The sequence below is a fragment of the Schistocerca americana genome, chromosome 3 (genome assembly GCF_021461395.2).
Source record: "Schistocerca americana isolate TAMUIC-IGC-003095 chromosome 3, iqSchAmer2.1, whole genome shotgun sequence".
Lineage (NCBI taxonomy): Eukaryota > Metazoa > Arthropoda > Insecta > Orthoptera > Acrididae > Schistocerca > Schistocerca americana.
The window spans coordinates 982,984,437-983,005,871 of NC_060121.1; the positions used below are offsets into that span (position 1 = coordinate 982,984,437).

The 21,435-nt window shown below is 39.2% G+C and overlaps 1 protein-coding gene across 1 annotated transcript in view; it reads left to right on the forward strand.

Moving 5' to 3' along the window:
- LOC124605475 (intraflagellar transport protein 172 homolog) overlaps positions 1-18,982 on the forward strand; it is a 320,057-nt gene extending 301,075 nt beyond the window's left edge. Inside the window, exons 29-31 of the mRNA XM_047137189.1 lie at positions 14,989-15,204; positions 15,301-15,525; positions 17,717-18,982. Coding sequence (XP_046993145.1) covers positions 14,989-15,204; positions 15,301-15,525; positions 17,717-17,995 — 720 coding nt within the window. The 3' untranslated portion in view covers positions 17,996-18,982. The remainder of the gene's footprint in view (positions 1-14,988; positions 15,205-15,300; positions 15,526-17,716) is intronic.
- The last annotated feature ends 2,453 nt before the right edge of the window (positions 18,983-21,435 follow it).

Sequence of the window (21,435 nt, forward strand, 5' to 3'; positions counted from 1 at the left end):
AAAAATTGATTTTCCTCTTGAATGCTCGAACTTTGTCGATAGCAGTGACCTTTGTTTCACTTTGCCCTTGAAGTGAATTTTTCACATCATTTTGGAGAAAATATCTGACAAATGGGCAAGTATACACTGCCAATTTTCATCGTTAATAAGGTCTGTTAATTCGGTGCAAAAGGAAAGCTAAGACTTCCAATCTTAATTAGTACAACCGAGAGAGTGCACTCCCATGTGAGAGCCACCTCACTTCTGTGTGGAGAAGCAGGGAACGATGGAGGCTTCCCATATCTTCACACAGTATTGTGAAAAGTCTTGACTTCAACAGCCTTGATTTTTTGTAGTTATTGATTTGAATGGATTCATCTAAAACTTACTTGAATGAAACAGGCATTTGTTTTGTAGCTAAAACGTATCTGTGGAGAGCACAATGACTATTGCTGCAATTCTTGACGTTTTCTTTTATTTTCGTTATTGCTCCGCCTGTAGGACTGTCATAGCTTTTGCACCATCTGTGCACACATCAATGCAATTACACCAAGAAAATTCGTTATTCCTTAAAAAATCATCCAATAGACAGAATATTTCAGCATCTGTTGTGTTGGCAGGTAGTGGTCTGCACCATAAGAGGTCCTCCTCAAAACATCCAGAATATTCATAACAAACAAAAGCCAATAAAATCGCTAATCATGCAACGTCAGTGGATTCATCTATCTGCAGAGAAAATGAATTGTGTTGGATGCGAGAAAGAAGAGTGTCTTTCACATCATTTGACATGTCAACAATGCGTCTCTTGACAGTATTGTTTGATAATGGCACCGAAGATACAAGCCTTACTGCTTTTTGGTCTAGCATACAAGAAACAAAATCATTAACACATGAGATTTTCTGCAATGGTATGAGGTTTGCCTCTTTTTGCCACTCGATAACTAACCAAGAAAGAAGCTTTTAATGAATTTTCATTAACTGTTTTTGCATGAGTTTTCATGCAATGCTGGGAAGCAGCTAGTTCAGCACTCTTCCTTTTGAAAAAATTTATGTCTTTAGCCTAGAAATCCGGGTGAGTACCTTCAAAATGACGGTGCAATTTAACTGGAACCATTGAACTGTTCAGAAGGACTCACACACAAATTACACACTGAGATTTACCCTCCTTTGTGTCCATAAAGCCCATTTCTAAATAGCTTTCACTGTACTTATGCTTCTTGGTTATTCCACTTCCACAGGATATTGCAACCAATGGAGTACTTGCAGTGTTTTCACATAATGGCTGTGGAGCTTCTCGTGATTTTTCTTCCTTTGGTCGTCCTCCCTCCTCATTCATTTCAAATGGAAACTTCCCTTGTTGTGAAGGCGATGGAGAAACTGCACCATTCTTCAATGATCCTGACTTCAGCCACCGATCCATGTTAGAAGTAATGAAATGGTCAAAAATCGACTTATGAAATAGGTAGTGGACTGACAAAGCAAGTTTAACATTTAATGATGCCTGGGGCCGCATACGTGCCAGCGAGCACTGTGATTGGTCGACAAAGCTCGCTCCGCTCATGCGTAAAAGGTTTCAGCACATCTAGAGCCGTGAACCGGCGCACAAATGACCCCCGTATTGTTGCGAAACAATCGATCAGAGAAGCCGCATTCTCTGGCACTAAACTGTGTATGCGTTCTCACTTAGGAACCGCAAAGGCTGCTTGGAAATATGACCTGAAGTAAAAGTACACATGTTTTTCACGTGAAAAAAAATAGTGATGAATTTGATTTTCACATTTTTATTCAATAATTTTACTCATTATTTTACACGATTTGGTGAAAGGTGGCTGCGGACCCCCTAGAAAGAGCCGGTGGACCACATGTTGGGAAGCCCTGATCTAATGTATAGATTCACTGTTATCTTCTCAAGACATACTGTCATGGATAGAGTGGAACTCCACAAAAGGCTAATTTACTTAAGAGTTTTGTAGCATTTTATTTCTTTGAATTAACTGAGGTAGCTAGATCCATGCTGATTTGGGACTAGTTGTTGTACACTAATTGTTGTGTGCCTTGAATATTGCATGTAGTAAGAAATATGATGATTCACATAAATTAGATGATGCTGGGTTAAATGACTGGCTACATTTCATGTAATATATTATATTTATTTATGTATTCCTGTGTAGTACTCTGTTCTACATACTCTTATCATCAAATAATACCTAAATAAACTCTTCTTTTGTTTTGTGTTGTATTCATTGTGTACAGTAAAAAGTTCTTGTTACATGTATAGTTGCAATTAAAAATAAGAACACAGTTACTGTCAATTTGTTGTACAATGGAAGCAGGAGTTGTAGGTATGCTGGATTGGTGGGTGTAGGCTGTCACTCTGTTAATTGGTTAATATGATAAGTGGAGTGGGTATAATTAGTATCACCAGTGGCATCAGTTAGGCTTAGTTAGCACTTAGTTTATCTGTTAGTATCTGATGGCACCATCCAGTATCGGTGGGTGGCATCGGGAACTGTTTTACAAGCAATGATACTCCATTGCGTGTTAGTGATGACATCAAGCTCACTGAATCAGCACTCTGCCATTTCTGTGTCAATTCAAGAATATGAAAGTACAAATGAATACATATATCTCAGAATTTCTGTACGCTAATACTACACATCATATTCATTTGCAGTCTCTGATGTCTACAAATAGTTCACATTAATGCTATGCACACAAATATTATCCTATCTTGATGCTTTCCTTCATCCATCCAAACACTGTGATTATTAAAAAAAACTTTGCTGGTGCTATTGTCAGTGTTAACACAGACTAGATCTGTTACAACCATGATTTGTATAAAATTACCTTTTGATCTGCTTAATGGGACATAAAAATCAGTAGCAGTCATCTCCTTCAATGTTGTAGGAATTACTGTATGTATAAAACCTGTATGCATGTAGAAATTTTTATCTTTTGTCTTACAAATAGAGGGTGTCCCAGGAGGAATGGTCAATTTTAAATATGACAGGAACAATCATTTGAAGCAAAAAAACTTATAGTAAATATGGGCTCTAAAATGCTCGCCTTAGGAGGTATGAGCACTTCTTCAACTTAGATACTGGAAAACAAATCTGCTGCAAGCTCTTTGCTTTCTGTATTTTGAGAGGAGGGAGCATGAACCAAAACGAGAAAAAAAGTCCAGTAAAAATGGGCCCTAAAGTGCATACCTTAAGGGCTATGAGCACTTATTCATCTTTGCTACTGTGAAACACATTTGTTCTGCTGAAAAAGTGCTCACAGCTCTTAAGGCATGCATTTTAGAGCCCATGTTTACTGGGCATTTTTGTTTTGAATGATCATTCCTGTCGTATCCCTATATATTGACCATTCCACCTGGAACACCATGTGTAGGATATTATTTATCAATATACAAAGTTCCTTGAACTTTTCATGCATATACTTTCTTTAATTTAAAGAGAGCATAGCTGAGGGAAGTATATTTTATGATTTCAACAGCGTGGGTTGTTAAGCATAGGTTCTGCTTGTGTAAATTTAGATTGGTTCTGCAATATAACATCTTCTACAGTTACATTAGTATTGTGCAAGCCACCTGACAGAGTATGACAGGGTTGGCTTAGGTGACTGACAGTATAGGGGAGTTATGTACAGATTTTACGAAGGAGGATCAGGTAGTGATAGTGGGTGGAGCAGGGAACAGTCTTCATAGGGATGGGGAATATGATGTAGTTGGTGACCTGGTAAAGATAGCTACTACAACTGGTGGCACTAATGTGCATTTTGTGCAACTGTTTCAGCATCATGATCGGCCTCATCTTGATGTGGCTGTTAGGCGCTTTAACATGGGGCTGGAGGGGGTGCTGATGGCAGAGGGCATGGGTCACATTTCAGTGGTGCCAGTTGGATCTATCAGTAGATCGGGTTTCACTAGGCACGGCCTGCACTGCAATAGGTAGGGAAGGGGAGGCTGGCAAAGCTTGTAGGCGGCAGGGTAGTTGGTGGTGGTGGGATCACTCGTGGACAAATTCCTGTAGTAGTTGGTGTTAGAGCTGCAACTTTTTTAGATTGAAGTCAGGTATACCTGCTTAAAGGAAGTTCCTCTAACTAATGGCTCATCTTCAGAGGATGTAATGTTTCCAAGTAGAGAAGGAATTAGCATATTTCATCAAAATATAAGAGGTATTAGAGATAAAGTTAGTGAACTGCTTATAGATATTGACTCTGAAATTATTGGTATGTCAGAGCACCACGTAAATAATTTGACAATTCAGAGGCTTCCTTTACCAGGATACAGATTAGCTGGTTGTTTTTCAAGGAGTTCTTTGCTAGATGGGGCAGTGGCTATGTATTTAAAATACAGTATTCCAGTTGAGTCCACAGACGTGTCACGGCACTGCACTGAACACATATTTGAATGATGTGCAGCGACAGTTGAATTTAGTGAAACCTAAACTTCTAGTTGTTGTTATTTATAGGTCCCCTAACTCCGACTTCAAAGCATTTCTGCCCAAGCTAGAGAGGGTTTTTGATTCACTTTGTATGAAGTACCAGAAATTAGTTATATGTTGTGACTTCAATATTAATTTTGTATATGATGGTGCAAGAAAAAGGATGTTGGTAGATCTCCTAAATTTATATGATCTGATGCAGAATGTGTTTTTTCTAGCTAGTGTGCAGGGGAACAGTAGCACAGCCATAGACAATATTTTTATTCATTCTTCATTACTAGATGGGCATTCTTTTAGTAAAAGCATGAATGACCTTTCAGACCATGATGAACAAATTTTAACACTAAAAGGCCTTTGAACTCAAACCAATGTCATATTTAATTACAAACTATGTAGGAAAGTTAATCCAACAGCAATAGAGAGTTTTTTAAACCTTGTCAAGGTAAAAGAGTGGCAGCATGGAACAAGAGTGGCAGGACGTTTATAGTGCTCATAACATAGATGATAAATACAATGCTTTCCTTAACACATTTCTCATGCGCTTTGAGAGTTGCTTCCCATTAGAACATTCTAAACAGGGTACTAGCAATAATTGGCAGCCTGGGTGGCTGACTACTGGGTTAAGGATATCATGTGGAACAAAGTGGGAATTATATCAAAATGTTAGAAATAGCCACAATCAAGCTACAGTAGCTCATTACAAACTGTATTGTAAGGTGCTTAAAAATGTTATTAGGAAGGCAAAGAGTATGTGGTATGAAAATACAATAGCTAATTCACAGGATAAAATTAAAACCATATGGTCAGTTGTAAAGGAAGTGTCTGGTCAACAGCACAAGGTTGGCGATATAAAGTCAGTTCGTAGTAAAAATATTACTGCTACTGATAAATCAGATATATGTACAGTATTTAATATATAATAATCAGATATATGTACAGTATTTAACAGTCATTTTCTGAGCATTGCTGGCGAATTAAAAAAAATTTAATTCTGAGATTGATGTCTGAAATACTCCTCTGTGATACTGACTAGGGGGAGATTGAGTTAATAATTAAATCACTGAAGACTATGGATTGTCATGGATATGATGGAGTACCTAGCAGAGTATTAAAGTACTGTGGGTCAGTTTCATGAACGACTAAAGTACTCAGTAGTAAAGCCGCTTTATAAAAAGGATAAAGTAGACAATTTTAGACCTATTTCTATGCCATCAGTGTTTGCTAAAGTTATTGACAAGGTTGTGTATGTAAGGATAATTGATCATTTTTTATCACACAATTTGCTATCAAATGTACAGTTCGGCTTTAGAAGTGGTTTAACAACTGAAAATGCTACATTCTCTTTTCTCTGTGACGTATTGGATGGGTTAAACAAAAGATTTCGAATGAGAGGCATATTTTTTTATTTAACTAAGGCGTTTGATTGTGTTGATCTCAAAATATTGCTCCAGAAGTTGGACCATTACGGAATATGTGGAGTAGCTCACAATTGGTTCACCTCTTACTTTAGCAACAGACCACAAAAGGTCATTATTCCCAATGTTGAGAATGGCTGTGATGTGGGGTCTGAATGGGGTACAGTCAAGTGGGGGTGCCACAGGGATCAGTATTGGGGCCATTCCTGTTCCTTACTTATATAAATGATGTGCCCTATAGTATTACAGGCAACTCTAAAATGTTTCTGTTTGTTGATGACGCTAGCTTGGTAGTAAAGGAAGTTGCGTGCAACATTGACTTGGTTTCAAATAGTGCAGTTCATGACTTGTAGAAAATAAACTAACTCTAAATCACAGTAAGACTCAGTTTTTACATTTCTAACATACAATTCAAGAAAACCTGACATCTTAATTTCACAGAATGGGTATATGATTAGTGAAACTGAACAGTTGAAATTTCTAGGTGTTCAGATAGATAGTAAACTGTCATGGAAAGCCCATGTTCAGGATCTTGTTCAAAGACTTAATGCTGCCATTTTTACTATTCGAATGGTATCTGAAGTGAGTGATCGTTCAACACAAAAATTAGTCTACTTTGCTTATTTTCATTCGCTTATGCCGTATGGTATTATATTTTGGGGTAACTCTTCCCATATTTTTGACTCAGAAACAGGTGGTTTGGGCAAAAAGTGGTGTAAGTTCACGAACCTCTTGTCGAACTCTGTTTGCGCATCTGGGTATTTTGACATTGGCCTCTCAAGATATATATATACCTTATTGTCATTTCTTGCTAACAACATTAGCTTATTCCCAAAAATAAGCAACTTTCACTCAGTTAATACTAGGCAGAAATCAAACCTGCATTTGGATCGGACTTCCTTAACTCTCATGCAGAAAGGTGTGCAGTATACTGCTGCATCAATTTTCAATAAGCTACCACTCGAATTCCAAAATCTTAGCAGTAATCTACGCACTTTCAAATCGAAACTGAAGAGTTTCTTAATGGGTCACTCCTATTCTGTCAAGGAGCTCCTTGAAATATTAAGCTGATTCTTGTTGTATTGTTGATTGTGTTTACTTAAACTTGTGATTCACTTTTTTGGGTTCATAAACAGTTTATTTTTATCTGTTATTACTTTAATGCTGTAATTTCATGTTATGTAGCAGCTCTGACAAACAGACACTTTCATCAGGAGGGGGCAGGTCTGTGGTACTCCACAGCAACACTGAACGCCCAAATTTGAAGAAGATGTACTGTATCGTTTTGAAAAGAACTGCTCAATGAATACAGAACAACTGCACATGCAATGGTGACCATTTAAGCAATTTTAAAAATGTTTCCCCAATAAAAGTTTTATCCCTAATTTCAACTGGAGATAATCCTGTATGGGGCAACTCATCATTACTTAAAATTCCAGAATCAGTTGCGCCGACATAATATGTCTTTTTGAGCAATACATCCTGTATAATCTTCCTATTGCTTTTATGATGCTCTCACACAGTTTGGATTGGGGGCAGAATGCATACTCTTTCCTTAATTGCAGGGGTTTATTCTCATATTGTTTGTGTTGTCAGTTTAGCATTTCTTATTTTATGACTAAAATAGCTATCAATTTTAATATCGTGTTTAATTCTTATGCCAGTTTTCTTACTTCACCATTTGTGTAACTTAGCAATAGAAAATTTATAGTGAAAATCACCACTGATCCACTAGTTCATTTCATGTCATTCATGTGTAGGTACAGTCTAGATAATGTGTCTCCTGTCAAGTAACTAAGTGTGAAATTATTTTCTTATGGTCTTGCCAGTTTTTAGACAAAGACCTCGAAAATTAATGTGAAAAGTAAGTGAAATGTACTTCCCCATCTGGTTTAAACTTACGAAATTGTTTTGAAAAATTCATTCTTGTCCCTATCTAAAGTTCTTCCAACCACTTGCCTGGACTACTTTCACGAGTTACATTAGTAAGTCCTGTTGTGCTTTTCCTAAGTCTCTCTTTAATCTCTGTAACTCTTGCTGATTAATAGTGGATTCACCCATAGAATTTGGTGTCATTCTAGAGGGGTCAATCCTCTTCTGTACTTTTTGCTCTACAGATTCCTGCAGTCGCTCTACCAAACTAGGCAATGTAGTATGTAGACACAAAATTTCATGAAATGCCCTACTTCCTTACGACTAAGTCACATTGTGCATTTACTTCAGTCTGTGAATCCTTAGGCAAAGTGTTCATGACTTTTATAATGTAGCAATCCTATTATCTTGTGTCTTAGTCACATTTATTGTTTCCTCTAGCTTACTGCTTAACATTTTCTCTAGTGTATTACTTACTGTTTTCTCCTGTGCTATAAGGGTTTCCTCTAATTTTTTATTATTATTGTCCCTTCGTACCTTGAGCATCTCTCCAAATTTGGCAAGTAGAGCTGTCATATCAAGTCCCTGTGCTTCATTTGCCATTTTACGTATGGTGACTGGCATAAATTTTTAGCAAAATCATAATCCTGAAATCTCCACGACTTAACAGTCGACACTGAATTCTAATTCTAGACATAATTTATCAATATCACTTCTCAATAATGTTCACGTCTCTTTCACATTCACATAGACCTCATGGGTCCAATTCCGCCATCAGAGGGATATCTTACATATTTACAGCTTTAGATGGGTATACACCTTGGGTGGAGGCAATGCCAATCAGTAACAGCAGACAGCCAAAATGAGAGCAAGGCCTTCGTTAAAATGTGGATTTTTTCTCCCCTGCTGTCCAGCACACTTCACCACGTATCAAGTCTAGCAATTTAAATCGACACTGTTTCTGGAACTGTTTAGATTGAGTGGTTCCAGCATCAGCATATGACCATCTACCATCCCGCAAGCAACAGGATGGCATAGAAAGTTGGAAGCTGCACTAATGTACCATGAGAACACATGGATAGTTGCACTACCAACTGGTTTTGCTGCAACTTCGCCCAGCCTTTAAGCTGGTCATTCTACATCTACATCTACATTTATACTACGCAAGCCACCCAACGGTGTGTGGCGGAGGGCACTTTACGTGCCACTGTCATTACCTCCCTTTCCTGTTCCAGTCATGTATGGTTTGCGGGAAGAACGACTGTCTGAAAGCCTCCGTGCGCGCTCGAATCTCTCTAATTTTACATTCGTGATCTCCTCGGGAGGTATAAGTAGGGGGAAGCAATATATTCGATACCTCATCCAGAAACGCACCCTCTCGAAACCTGGCGAGCAAGCTACACCGCGATGCAGAGCGCCTCTCTTGCAGAGTCTGCCACTTGAGTTTGCTAAACATCTCCGTAAGGCTATCACGGTTACCAAATAACCCTGTGACGAAACGTGCCGCTCTTCTTTGGATCTTCTCTATCTCCTCCGTCAACCCGATCTGGTACAGATCCCACACTGATGAGCAATACTGAAGTATAAGTCGAACGAATGTTCTGTAAGCCACTTCCTTTGTTGATGGACTACATTTTCAACCTGGACTACATTCTCAACCTGGTACCCGCCTTACCAACAATTAATTTTATATGATCATTCCACTTCAAATCGTTCCGCACGCATACTCCCAGATATTTCACAGAAGTAACTGCTACCAGTGTTTGTTCCGCTATCATATAATCATACAATAAAGGATCCTTCTTTCTATATATTCGCAATACATTACATTTGTCTATGTTAAGGGTCAGTTTCCACTCCCTGCACCAAGTGCCTATCCGCTGCAGATCTTCCTGCATTTCGCTGTAATTTTCTAATGCTGCAACTTCTCTGTATACTACAGCATCATCCACAAAAAGCCGCATGGAACTTCCGACACTATCTACTAGGTTATTTATATATATTGTGAAAAGCAACAGTCCCATAACACTCCCCTGTGGCACGCCAGAGGTTACTTTAACGTCTGTAGACGTCTCTCCATTGATAACAACATGCTGTGTTCTGTTTGCTAAAAACTCTTCAATCCAGCCACACAGCTGGTCTGATATTCCGTAGGCTCTTACATTGTTTATCAGGCGACAGTGCAGAACTGTATCGAACGCCTTCCAGAAGCCAAGAAAAATAGCATCTACCTGGGAGCCTGTATCTAATATTTTCTGGGTCTCATGAACAAATAAAACGAGCTGGGTCTCACACGATCGCTGTTTCCGGAACCCATGTTGATTCCTACATAGTAGATTCTGGTCATTGGGGGATCTACCGCAGAGAAGGTTTATGGAGAGATGTTGTGCCTGCCATCACAATTTTTTTCAGCAACACTAATGCAAACAAAGACAGAACTACCATAGATGATGTAACAAGTGAAGCTCCAAATAGCTGAGCTGCACCATTCACCAGTGTCCCATCATGGAGATCAGAGAGTTTTCATCGAAAACGACCTTAAAGGATGCTCACACATGATGTTATGCACAGAGGCAGTACACCGACCATTCCAGCTACTGTACTCTGGACCTTTCCATGTGCTAAAACGTGAAGAAGATACAGTGGAGATAATATGCAATATCAAACCAGTGATGCTGTCGTGGGAACCGGTGAAACTAGCATATTTGCTTACTCCAGACATGCTTGCACAACAACAAGATATCTTGGATACTACACAAGCGACCTTGAGTCAACCAGATCGTGCTACAGTCTGTCAACAGCAACTTCATACTTGCCTCAGCGAATGAGCCCCCAGAAAGTGCCAAAGACACCAGTTACTTATACGAGTGTGGATTGATGGGAACAGTATTAATACCCACACATCTGAAGAGCTCTGCTCTAATATGGGGAGGCTGTGTAAGAAGTGCCAAATTCGAACAGTGATTGTGAACACATCATATTTGGTGGACAACTAGCCGGGTTTGCTTTATGTTTACTTTCAGTTCACTTTTAGTTCTAGTTTTTGACAGTTCATCGTTTACTGTATGTTGTCAACCTAACTAATTAAGAGAATAAATCGTGCTGACCTGAGTTCACATGAGACTTTGTATATTTATGGCTGAAATGATGGAAACTGGCTATATTAGGAACGTGAAAAAATCGTTTGTTTTTGCCCAATTTTGGTGCTATTACTTTTCAAATTATGATATTTATTTTTGTTGTATTTCATGGTTTTTCAGTCTCATGTTGGAAATGAACATATACCTATTAATTATATCATATTTTAATGATATCACACACCTCATTTGATTTCATTAAAAAAAAACTTTACTTATATCCCATTGAAAATTACAGATTAAAGAAGAAACAAACCTGTATCATAGGCAGCCAAAAAGTGTTGAAAGTTTTTAAAGAAAGCCCTCTCATTACTTCAAATTTCTATTCAGAGACAGTATACTGTCAATGTTTTAATACAGGGTGTCCCATTTACATTGACTACCACAAACAATTTTTTGTCAAGAAGACATAACTTTGACCGTATGAACAATAGTGCGTCTTTTCCAAATAGTGCCCTATAAGTTCATTTTTGATGTTATTAAAAATGTAACACAAAATTGGCTTTGACTTTCCTGTACTAGCAAATAGGGGAGGTACATAGGGGTAATGTAACTCGTCCACTTGATGGAGTTGACAGAATAATGGAAAAACAAAGAAAATGCACAATGGTCATTCCATCAACCATCTCTAGTTGAAGATTTGTGCAAGTGCAATGTACACCAATGAAGAGAATGTAGAAATGCTACTTATCTATGGCAAATGTGCGTAAGATAAGAAAACAGTCATTGCAGTAAGGTGGGTTCTAATCAGGATATCATTCTTTGTAGAGTTCTGCCTGTGTAGCATTAGATCTACATTCAACCACAATAAAGAAAACGTAATGATGATGCAGTTTTTAATCAAAGACTGCTGTTACTGTAGACAACTTATTAAATAAGTTCTGCAGTAGTGTACTACATATACCTGAACTATGAATAAGAAAACATTATTGTTTTGTTTATTGTCAACTCCAGTGGACGAGTTACGTTATCTGTGGTATTTGCACTGTGAGTTGGTACAGGAGAGTCAGTCAAATAATGTCATGTTTACGTGAATGGTACTCTGCAATACATTTCTGAGCAGGTCTTGTGGAGAAGTAGTGTATCACCAAATAAAAAAATTCAGAGTGCTATTTAAAAAAGATGTACTACTGTTCATATCTTTACAGCGAAACAGAATTTCAAGAAAAGCAGTCATGTTGATTAACGTTCCCTTGGTAGCTAAACATCGTTTACTTGATGCTTTTTATATTTTGTTTCTGAACAAAACGTTATGTGGGGGTGGTCAACATAAATGGGATACTCTAGACTGTATGAAAACTGTCGCCTACAGTCTATATTTGAACATGGAAGTCGAACTGCCTTTAGTACAACAGCAGACACTTGACAATATCTAATTTTCTACTGGCATGAAAAGTTGATATGTCACTACATTTTGAAGGCTTGTGTAACGTTGTAGGGGTACATAACATGGTCTGCCGTGTTATCGTTGATAGAATTCATCACTATCATTTCATTGTTGGAACAAGAACCTACTACTATGAACAAAGACTTGCTTGTATCTGTGACCTAAAAGTTGGCAGGCTAGTTTGAAGGAGCAACCCAATGAGTTTCACTGTTCCCTTCATCTCTGCCGGAAGTACTTCTCTTTATGTTTTTCTTTCCGTAATAATGAATCAGTCATAAATTCTGAGTTGAAATAGGGATAACAGTTTTATCCTCCAACATCATGTTTCCCAAAACATTTTCACTGAAAATCAAAGCACAGTGATGCATTTTGGAGAAATCTCAGATTCTTTGCATTAATTAAACTGCATATTTTCGTAAAGACATGAATGTAAATACAAGAACCACCAAATATGGCCTTCAGCTTCAAAAACACACAAATCAATTTGGCATATTCTTGATTTGCTTCTGTCATCCAAATCACAACACAGGACCTTCATGTTATGCAATACTGGTAGAACAGAACTCTGAGAATGTCTAACACAATATAATTTTTACTGTTTTGTGAAATGAAGTCTGTGGCGGCAGGCTGATTCGTAGCATAGATCAAATGAGTGAAAGAAGGAAAACAATGGTGTGCTCTGTTGATTTACATGTTTGCAAAGCTAAAGTGCCATATTTGATGATTTTTGCTCTAAAGACCTCTCCAAATCACAATGCTTTTCCTACGAGTTGTTGTACAAAAGTGTCAAGAAAGCTGACTTCGACAGATAAAGATCCCACCAGCTGACACCACATCTAGGCATCAGCTTTTCAAACTGGAAATGAATAGTCATTTTAAGGTCGTATGCTTACCTCAGCTTTGAAAACAAAAATCAAGATCCAGTTTCAACATTAAATACCTACCAACTACCAATATCAGTAAACTGCTAACTTCAGGTTCATAATATTTTTACACAGGAAGGGGAAAATGCAAAATTTCATTTTTGTAAAAAGTGCCAATTCGAATTATGTCAATAAAAACTGCTGATTTCTCATTATTGCCATGTAAAATTTTTTCAGCCATATCCATGCTGTCCCCACTAGTATGTAACTGTGACATGGTTCTAGTAGCCATTGCTTGATAGTGTATCCTGACGCAACCATTGATCTGGTGTAACAAGAAACATGATTCATCTGGCCAATTGACGTTTCCATTTTTCCATTGTCCAATCGTGATGATCTTGTGCCTGCTGCAGTCTTAACTGGCAAAGTCATTGGGTCAACATGGGAACACGTAGGCATCGTTTTGTATGGACCATTATGTTCAACAGTGCGCACTGAATAGTGTGCTCCAAAAAGCTTACGCACACACCAACATTGTACTCTTGTCAAATGTGTCGCAGATTGCTCCAATAAATGGTTCAAATGGCTCTGAGCACTATGGGACTCAACTTCTGAGGTCATCAGTCCCCTAGAACTTAGAACTACTTAAACCTAACTAACCTAAGGACATCACACACATCCATGCCCGAGGCAGGATTCGAACCTGCGACCGTAGCGGTCTCGCGGTTCCAGACTGTAGCGCCTAGAACCGCACGGCCGCTCCGGCCGGCCACAGATTGCTCCCTATCCTGCTTTACAGAGTGGGCAAGCCTCCAACCTCCACATTCTGTGATTAAGCATGAATGTCCGACATCTTGCCACCTACTCCTAAGTTCACAATCCTTCAACCACTTTCCACAGATGCTGACAACAGTAGCACATGAACAACCTAATCGTTTTGTCATTTCTGACATACTCTTTCCCATGCTGGTCATGGCTATCTGCCCTTTGTCAAAGTCGCTAATGGCAGTGGATTTCCCCATTTGCAACCTGTATCATCACTAGAATGATTCTCCATTCATTTCTGCTCTGCCTAAATACTTCCCTTACAGCCCCACACACCTGCAATGCCACCAGGTGGTATTCAGCCTCACTGTGGATAGTGTCATAATGCTTTGGCTCATCAATTTATGCATACCCATGAAAGGTGAGTGTGTGTGGGAGGGGTGGGGGGGGGGGGAGGTTAATTCAACATATATGATCCTTACAGTCTCACCCAAAAGTCATTAGTTTTTAAGAGTTCAGTATTTGTTGTGTAACTGTGTTTGTCCCTCATTGAAGCATCACTGTGTTTTCAGTTTTGAAGCAAGTGTTTAAGGCTAAATACTAAACTGTTGTGTTGGTTCATTTCAAAGAACATTATATAAAAAATAAATAAATGGTAAGCCAATTTCTTCCTTCCTATTCGGTTTATCTCTTTTCTTGTCTGCCCCCAGTAGCTGAGTGGTCAGCGCAACAGAATGTCAATCCTAATGGCCCAGGTTCGATTCCTGGCTGGGTCAGAGATTTTTCTCTGCTTAGGGACTGGTTGTTGTGTTGTCTTAATCATCATCATTTCATCCCCATCGACGCACAGGTCGCCGAAGTGGCGCCAACTCGAAAGACCTGCACCCAGCAAACAGTCTACCCGACGGGAGGCCCTAGCCACACGACATTTACATTCATCTCTTTTCTTAATGGGCTTATCTTTTTAGATGAAAGTATTGACAGTATTATGTAAATAAACTTGATATTTACTGTATCAAAAGAATATATTACCCCACCTTTACCTTTATATAGCAATAATAGAAATAAAGTGATGTGACAAAATTATTGTCTGAGTTATGAACATTGTTTCTGTTTTTGCAGACTGAGGCAATGAAAACTACATCAGATGCTGGAAGCAAGCTGCATGACGAATTTGATTTGCTCTTAGTTATCACACATTATTATACTTCTCGGTGTGCCTTTCGGGATACCGAGTCTCTAAAACACATTGCTGCTAAGCTCTCTACAGCACTTTTGCGACATTCTGATATTATTCCTGCAGACAAAGCTTTCTTTGAGGCAGGCGTTGATGCGAGGGTTTGTGTTTACTCATATTACTGGTTTTAAAACATTTCAAAACTTATAATTGTGTTCCTTTAATCATACAGAATTGTAAACGACCATTTGTTACAGGCAACTGGCCGTGATAGTGAGGCTTTTGTATTTCTCAATCATTATCTTGACCTGTGTGAGGCAATTGAAGAAAGTAACTTGGATCTCTTGGATCACAGTGATTTTGCCCTGACTGATTTCCCAAATGAAATTCCTCTACCAGTATCTACAAATATACCACAGTCTTTGCATGAAGAAGTGAAGGAGTGGGTTTTGGCTGTATCGATGGATCAAAAAGTGGATCAGGTATAAAATTTTGATTTTCCTTTGATGTGTTCATTTACGAAATGTACTTGTTTTATTGTTAATCATTTTTGTATTTGTATGTCATAGAGGGCAAAAATTTGCAAAATAAACTGGCAGATGTTGTGGAATTATTGTCAGTGGAGGTTTCCTATGCATAGGTCATTCCAACTAGTAGAGAAGATGGATGGGTACTGGGATTACAGCTCATTTGCCTCTAGATAGTTTATGCAGTAATGGAATTCAAAATGTCAGTTTTTGAATTGCCTGTTGACTTGGCGTTTCTATGAAAGTCATCAAATATTGAAAAGTCAAACAGAGGTTGCAAGTGTGAGTGGCACAAGCAGTTCTGTAAAAGTTACACAATCGATAAAAATAAAGACCAGTGAAGCTGCCAGATCACTTTCACCAATGACAAAAATATTCACCAAATTGTCCAAGAAAAGTACTAAACGAATGACACTGTGTCTTGTGACAGATTTTAAACATGGGACTGTTCACACCTTAGTGCATGATATTTTGAACATGCTTTACCTTTGTTTACATATGGCTCTGAAAATGCTATCCTCTAAGCAGAAGGAGCTTGGGTATTAACAACATACCTTAATTTCATGGAACATACAGAAAACAACTTTCTGGAAACCATGAAAAATTTATGCTTCTGCATGCCTCGTGATCAGAATATTAGCCATATAAATTAAGGACAAGAGCACGTCTAAAAAACCAAAAATTTGGCACAGACAAGCTGATGGAAGTTCTTATGATTAAGCATGTGTTATTCACTTCTCTTCTTTTCTGAGGAGACTAGTGATTAATAGTTTTTGGTGGACATGCTCTATTGCCCATAAGACATTATCAGAAGTAACTTTCCATAAAAGTTGATAGGAACCAATTAAGATTTTAATGCATAAAATTCCTATTTTAAAATTAGTTTAGCATGAATAATTTTACTTCATTGGAACAACTGAGTCAAGTGGCACAGTGATTAAAACATACAACTCTGGTGACAGGTTGAAATTTCCTTTCAATCATTCATATTTCTGTGGTTTCAGTAAATCACTTCAGATGGATGTCAGGACAATTCCTTTGAATTGACCATGATTGATTTCCTTTCCCATTCTTGCCAAATGAGCTGCTGACTGACACAAACCATTTAATGAAATAAGATTTCTCTTTTGCCTTTTTTCCCACCAATCTGTGAATGGAACATGCTGTGTACCAACCTAGTGACAGTTTCCTGGCAGTGTCGGAATTATGAAATGCATGAAATTGACAGAGTTTCATATGTGGTGTTCACATTTCACCACATACTGTTTAAGTTCTTCAGACATTTCACTCATCATCTTTGTTAGTTGGACGCTTAAACAGACCAAACTACTAGGTCATCAGTCCTTTTTCCTCAAACATACTGGTCAATATGACTGTAGATCAGAGAGAGCCTACCATGCAGAATCCAGAGAAGAAAAATCCCAAGGTCTACCAGTGTCTGTGAAACTGAGGGACAAAAAAGAAAGGGAAACAATTCATCTTCTTGACAGAAAATCTCTTTGGGAGATGGGCATCATGCTTATTTCTAATGTGGTTTATCTTTTCATTCAGCTTCCAGTTAAAGCATTGTTGGAATTAATTGGCAACTTTACAGAACTCTTTCGGCATATCCCCTTGTTTAACAACCTGATATGGTGGTGACTATATAATCCCGCCATTTATCACCGGAAGTTGCCAACTTCTATATGGTGCATTTCCACACAAGAGCACAAGAATCTACCATGCATAAGGCAATGTGTTTCTACTTGTATCTGGATGACGCATCTGTAATCTGACCACATACTATGGTCACACTTCAAAAACATCTACAGCATATCAACCTAAACCATCCAAATAGAAAATTAATGCTAGAAACAGAATAATACAGCTACTTTTTCTTGATGTTTTGGTAGATGTTCCATGATTTGAACACTTTTCTATATTGCGTGTTCACTGTCAGATGAAGAAAGCCTCACTGAAGAACGGAGACACTTGAAGGAAGTTTTTAGAAAGATTGGGTACTCAGAACAGTAGGTCGAGTGTGACCTACAACAAAGGTGCCAGTTAACAGAACGGGAGAGCAAAAAACTGCAGTTACAGATTTCACAAGAATTTCTGATGTTCAAATGTCCATGACCAGTCGTAAATACATGTAATTCTGTTACAGGTACTGCCAGTGGATGAGAGAGGCTTGTACCCTTCAGCACTTTGCTCAAATGACAGTGCTGGTCCCATGGCACTTCCCTGCGTAGTATCTGGATATCCTGTCCTCGCTCAGAAGGGCCGCACTCCCATCGAATTCAAAAGACCAGGTCGAGCAGCAAACAGAGAAGATTGGAATAAGCTGTTGATGGCTGCGAAGATGAACCCAGAATCACACGTGACAGATATTATTGGGTTTATTGGAGAGTGGTGTGGAGGCACTCCTAGCTTTTCTTTCCAATGATGTGAAAAACGAATCTAACAAAAATGTTTGGTATTTGTTTAATAGTTGATAAGAAATGTCCATTTGTAACGTAAGGCCTCAAGTTTCCTAAAGTGTGAGCTTCATGTATAACTTTTTAAACGCCAGTCAAGTCACCTTGCAGTGTCCTAGTAATCTACCAACAAGCTGTGTTGCCATTGCCAGGCAGTATTGATGCACTCATCCAGTGCATAAAATGTGTTTTTATGGTCACTAAGTGAGTGGAAGGGTGCTTTTAACAATGTACAGTCTTACACTCTTTATGTAGTAGTGTGGTGTGCAATAGCTATCATTGGGCACCATAGCACATGAAAACTGCTTCCGAAATTTTTGTGTCACTACTTTTAAATGTGTGTACTGAGATTCACTGTTTTTAAAGTGACTGAATTCTGTTATAAAGAGTGACAGGAGCAGCCATGTTTGTAGATCTGTTTTCATGTAAGATAAAAAAAATACCTGGTGGGCAGACTCATTTGTAGGATAACGAAACAAATTTATTAATGGAGTGAAGGGTGGAAGATATAAGCTCATCTGGCTTGGCCTATCTTTGAAAATCCACTGATTATTCGTAATGAGACACCACTATAACGAATGTTTCACCATTTTTGCGTATCTTGAGGATCTAATGTACTGAAAGATGTACTTTCTAATTTCATATTTTTGTGTACTGTAATGGATAACGGATAACAACTGTGAGAAGTGTGGAGTGCACTGAGAGAGTACACTTACTAGTGGTCCATCTTTGGCTGACATTTTTTGAGCAGAATGAAGAGATTAAAGTTCACAACACTGTTTAATTAACAATAACCTGTTAAACTGGCAACATTGTTACTGTTCCTCAGACAGAAGTTTCACTTCATGATGTATAGTTATTGTATATGTATGAGCAGCCATTGAAACTTAAAACGCCAACTGATTTATATTCATATTATTATTACTGGTGATTCTAATAAAGCATGCAATTTTAAATGCCGTTTACTTTTTTTCTCACCACTAATTTCATTTGTCGCAATGGGAGGCTGAGTGACTAAGAATCAATTCTATTACTTCATACAGAGTATATGCCGCATTGTTTGCATATGAAAAAATAAAATTTTATCAGGCAAAAATTCATACTGGACATCTGCCTTTTGTCAACACTGTATGACCAATTATCCCATCCAAGAATTTGTTAAAGAAAGATTCAACTTCAGATTATCATGGGATCCTCTCATGGACATAACAATAGAAATAAACTTAAGGCCACTATTAGCTGAAGGCAACCAGTGTTACTACTGATGGCATCACTTCTTGCCAGAGGATTCATGAACTGGTCTGGTGGCACAGCTTTCGAAAAATTGCCCTCTTCTCATCAGGGAATAGTAACTTGAGAGAATAGCATCTATGAAGAACATTTTCTCCTGTTAGAAATGAAACACAAAGGTTTAAGAATATATGTAAGTCCTACATAAATTAATCAACAGAGTAGAATTTTATATTATTTGCTCGATAAGTGCAAATGACAAATTTTTCATGTAGCTTTGAATGCCAAAAATCATATTTTACAGGTTTATTGATTATGTAAAAGAAGATATAATGAACCGTGCACTGCAAACTAATTTATAAATTAGTTTGCAGCGCACGGTCTCACGGTAGCATTCTCGCTTCCCTAGCACGGAGTCCCGGGTTCTATTCCCGGCAGGGTCAGGGATTTTCACCCGCCTCAAGATGACTGGGTGGTGTTGTATCACCTTCCTCATCACCATTCATCTCCATTACAGTCGGAGGAAGGAAACAGCAAACCGCCCCCATTAGGACCTTGCCCAGTACGGAGGTGCGGGTCTCCCACATCGTTCCCCTACGCTCTGTCAAGAAGTATGGGACTTCACTTCCATTCCATTTATTTATTACTACACTCATGCTCATAAATTAACGTAATTGCAGAATGAGGTGCCACACAATGTGGCACTACACAAAACTGGCGCTAATAGCATAGGCACATACGGAACACACACGTCACAGATCTGTACATCCACGGTATTGGCGGTAAGTTGAGAAAACCGTCCTGAAACAGATGTGCTACAAAATGCCACTGTTCCCTGTTCACTGTACCCCGACATCAATATGGGATACGATCACCGTGCACACGTACACAGGCCGCACAACGGGTTGGCATACTCCAGATCAAGTGGTAGACCAACTGCTGGGGAATAGCCTCCCATTCTTGCACCAGTGCCTGTTGGAGCTTCCAAAGTGTCCTAGGGGTTTGAAGATGAGCAGCGAGACGTCGACCGAGAGCATCCCAGACGTGCTCGATGGGGTTTAGGTCTGGAGAACAGGCAGGCCACTCCATTTGCCTGATATCTTTTGTTTCAAGGTACTCCTCCACGATGGCAGCTCGGTGGGGCCTTGCGTTATCATCCATCAGGAGGAAGGTGGGACCCACTTCAACCCTGAAAAGGTGGACATTCTGGTGCAAAATGACATCCCGATACACCTGACCTGTTACAGTTTCTCTGTCAAAGACATGTACGAGTGTACGTGCAACAATCATAATCCCACCCCACACCATCAAACCACGGCCTCCATACGGGTCCCTTTCAAGGACATTAAGGGGTTGGTATCTGGTTCCTGGTTCACGCCAGATGAAAACCTGGCGAGAATCACTGTTCAGACTATACCTGGACTCATCCGTGAACATAATCTGAGACCACTGTTCCAATGACCATGTACGGTGTTCTAGACACCCGGCTTTACGGGCTGTCCCTTATGACCAGGGGTCAGTGGAATGCACCTTGCAGGTCTCCGAGGGGGAGGGGTCGAATAAACTATGTCTGTCCAGTCGTCTGTAGACTGTGTGTCTGGAGCCAACTGTTCCAGTGGCTGCAGTAAGGTCCCGAGCAAGGCTACCTGCAGTACTCCGTGGCTCTCTGCAGGCACTGATGGTGAGATATCGGTCTTCTTGTGTCGTACACTGTGGACGTCCCGTACTGTAGTGCCTGGACACGTTTTCTGTCTGCTGGAATTGTTGCCATAATCTTGAGATCACACTCTGTGGCACACGGAGAGCCCGTGCTATGACCTGCTGTGTTTGACCAGCCTCCAGTCGCCCTAGTATTCTACCCTCATAATATCATCAATATCTGTTCTTTGAGCCATTTTCAACAGTCAGTCATCATTAGCACATCTGAAAACGTCTGCACACTTACTCGCTGCCCCATACTCTGACATGCACCATGTATGCGTATGTGGACTGCTGCCAGCACTACCGTGCCACGACCGGTCAAATGCACCGCATGGTCTTACCCTGAGGTGATTTAAACCCGCAAACCACCCACCAGAGCGTTGTTTCACCATATATCAGCATTATCCTTAATTTATGAGCATGAGTGTAGTAAAAACATTAGCTAATAGTGAACAAGATTGGTAAGAACATGTGCCAC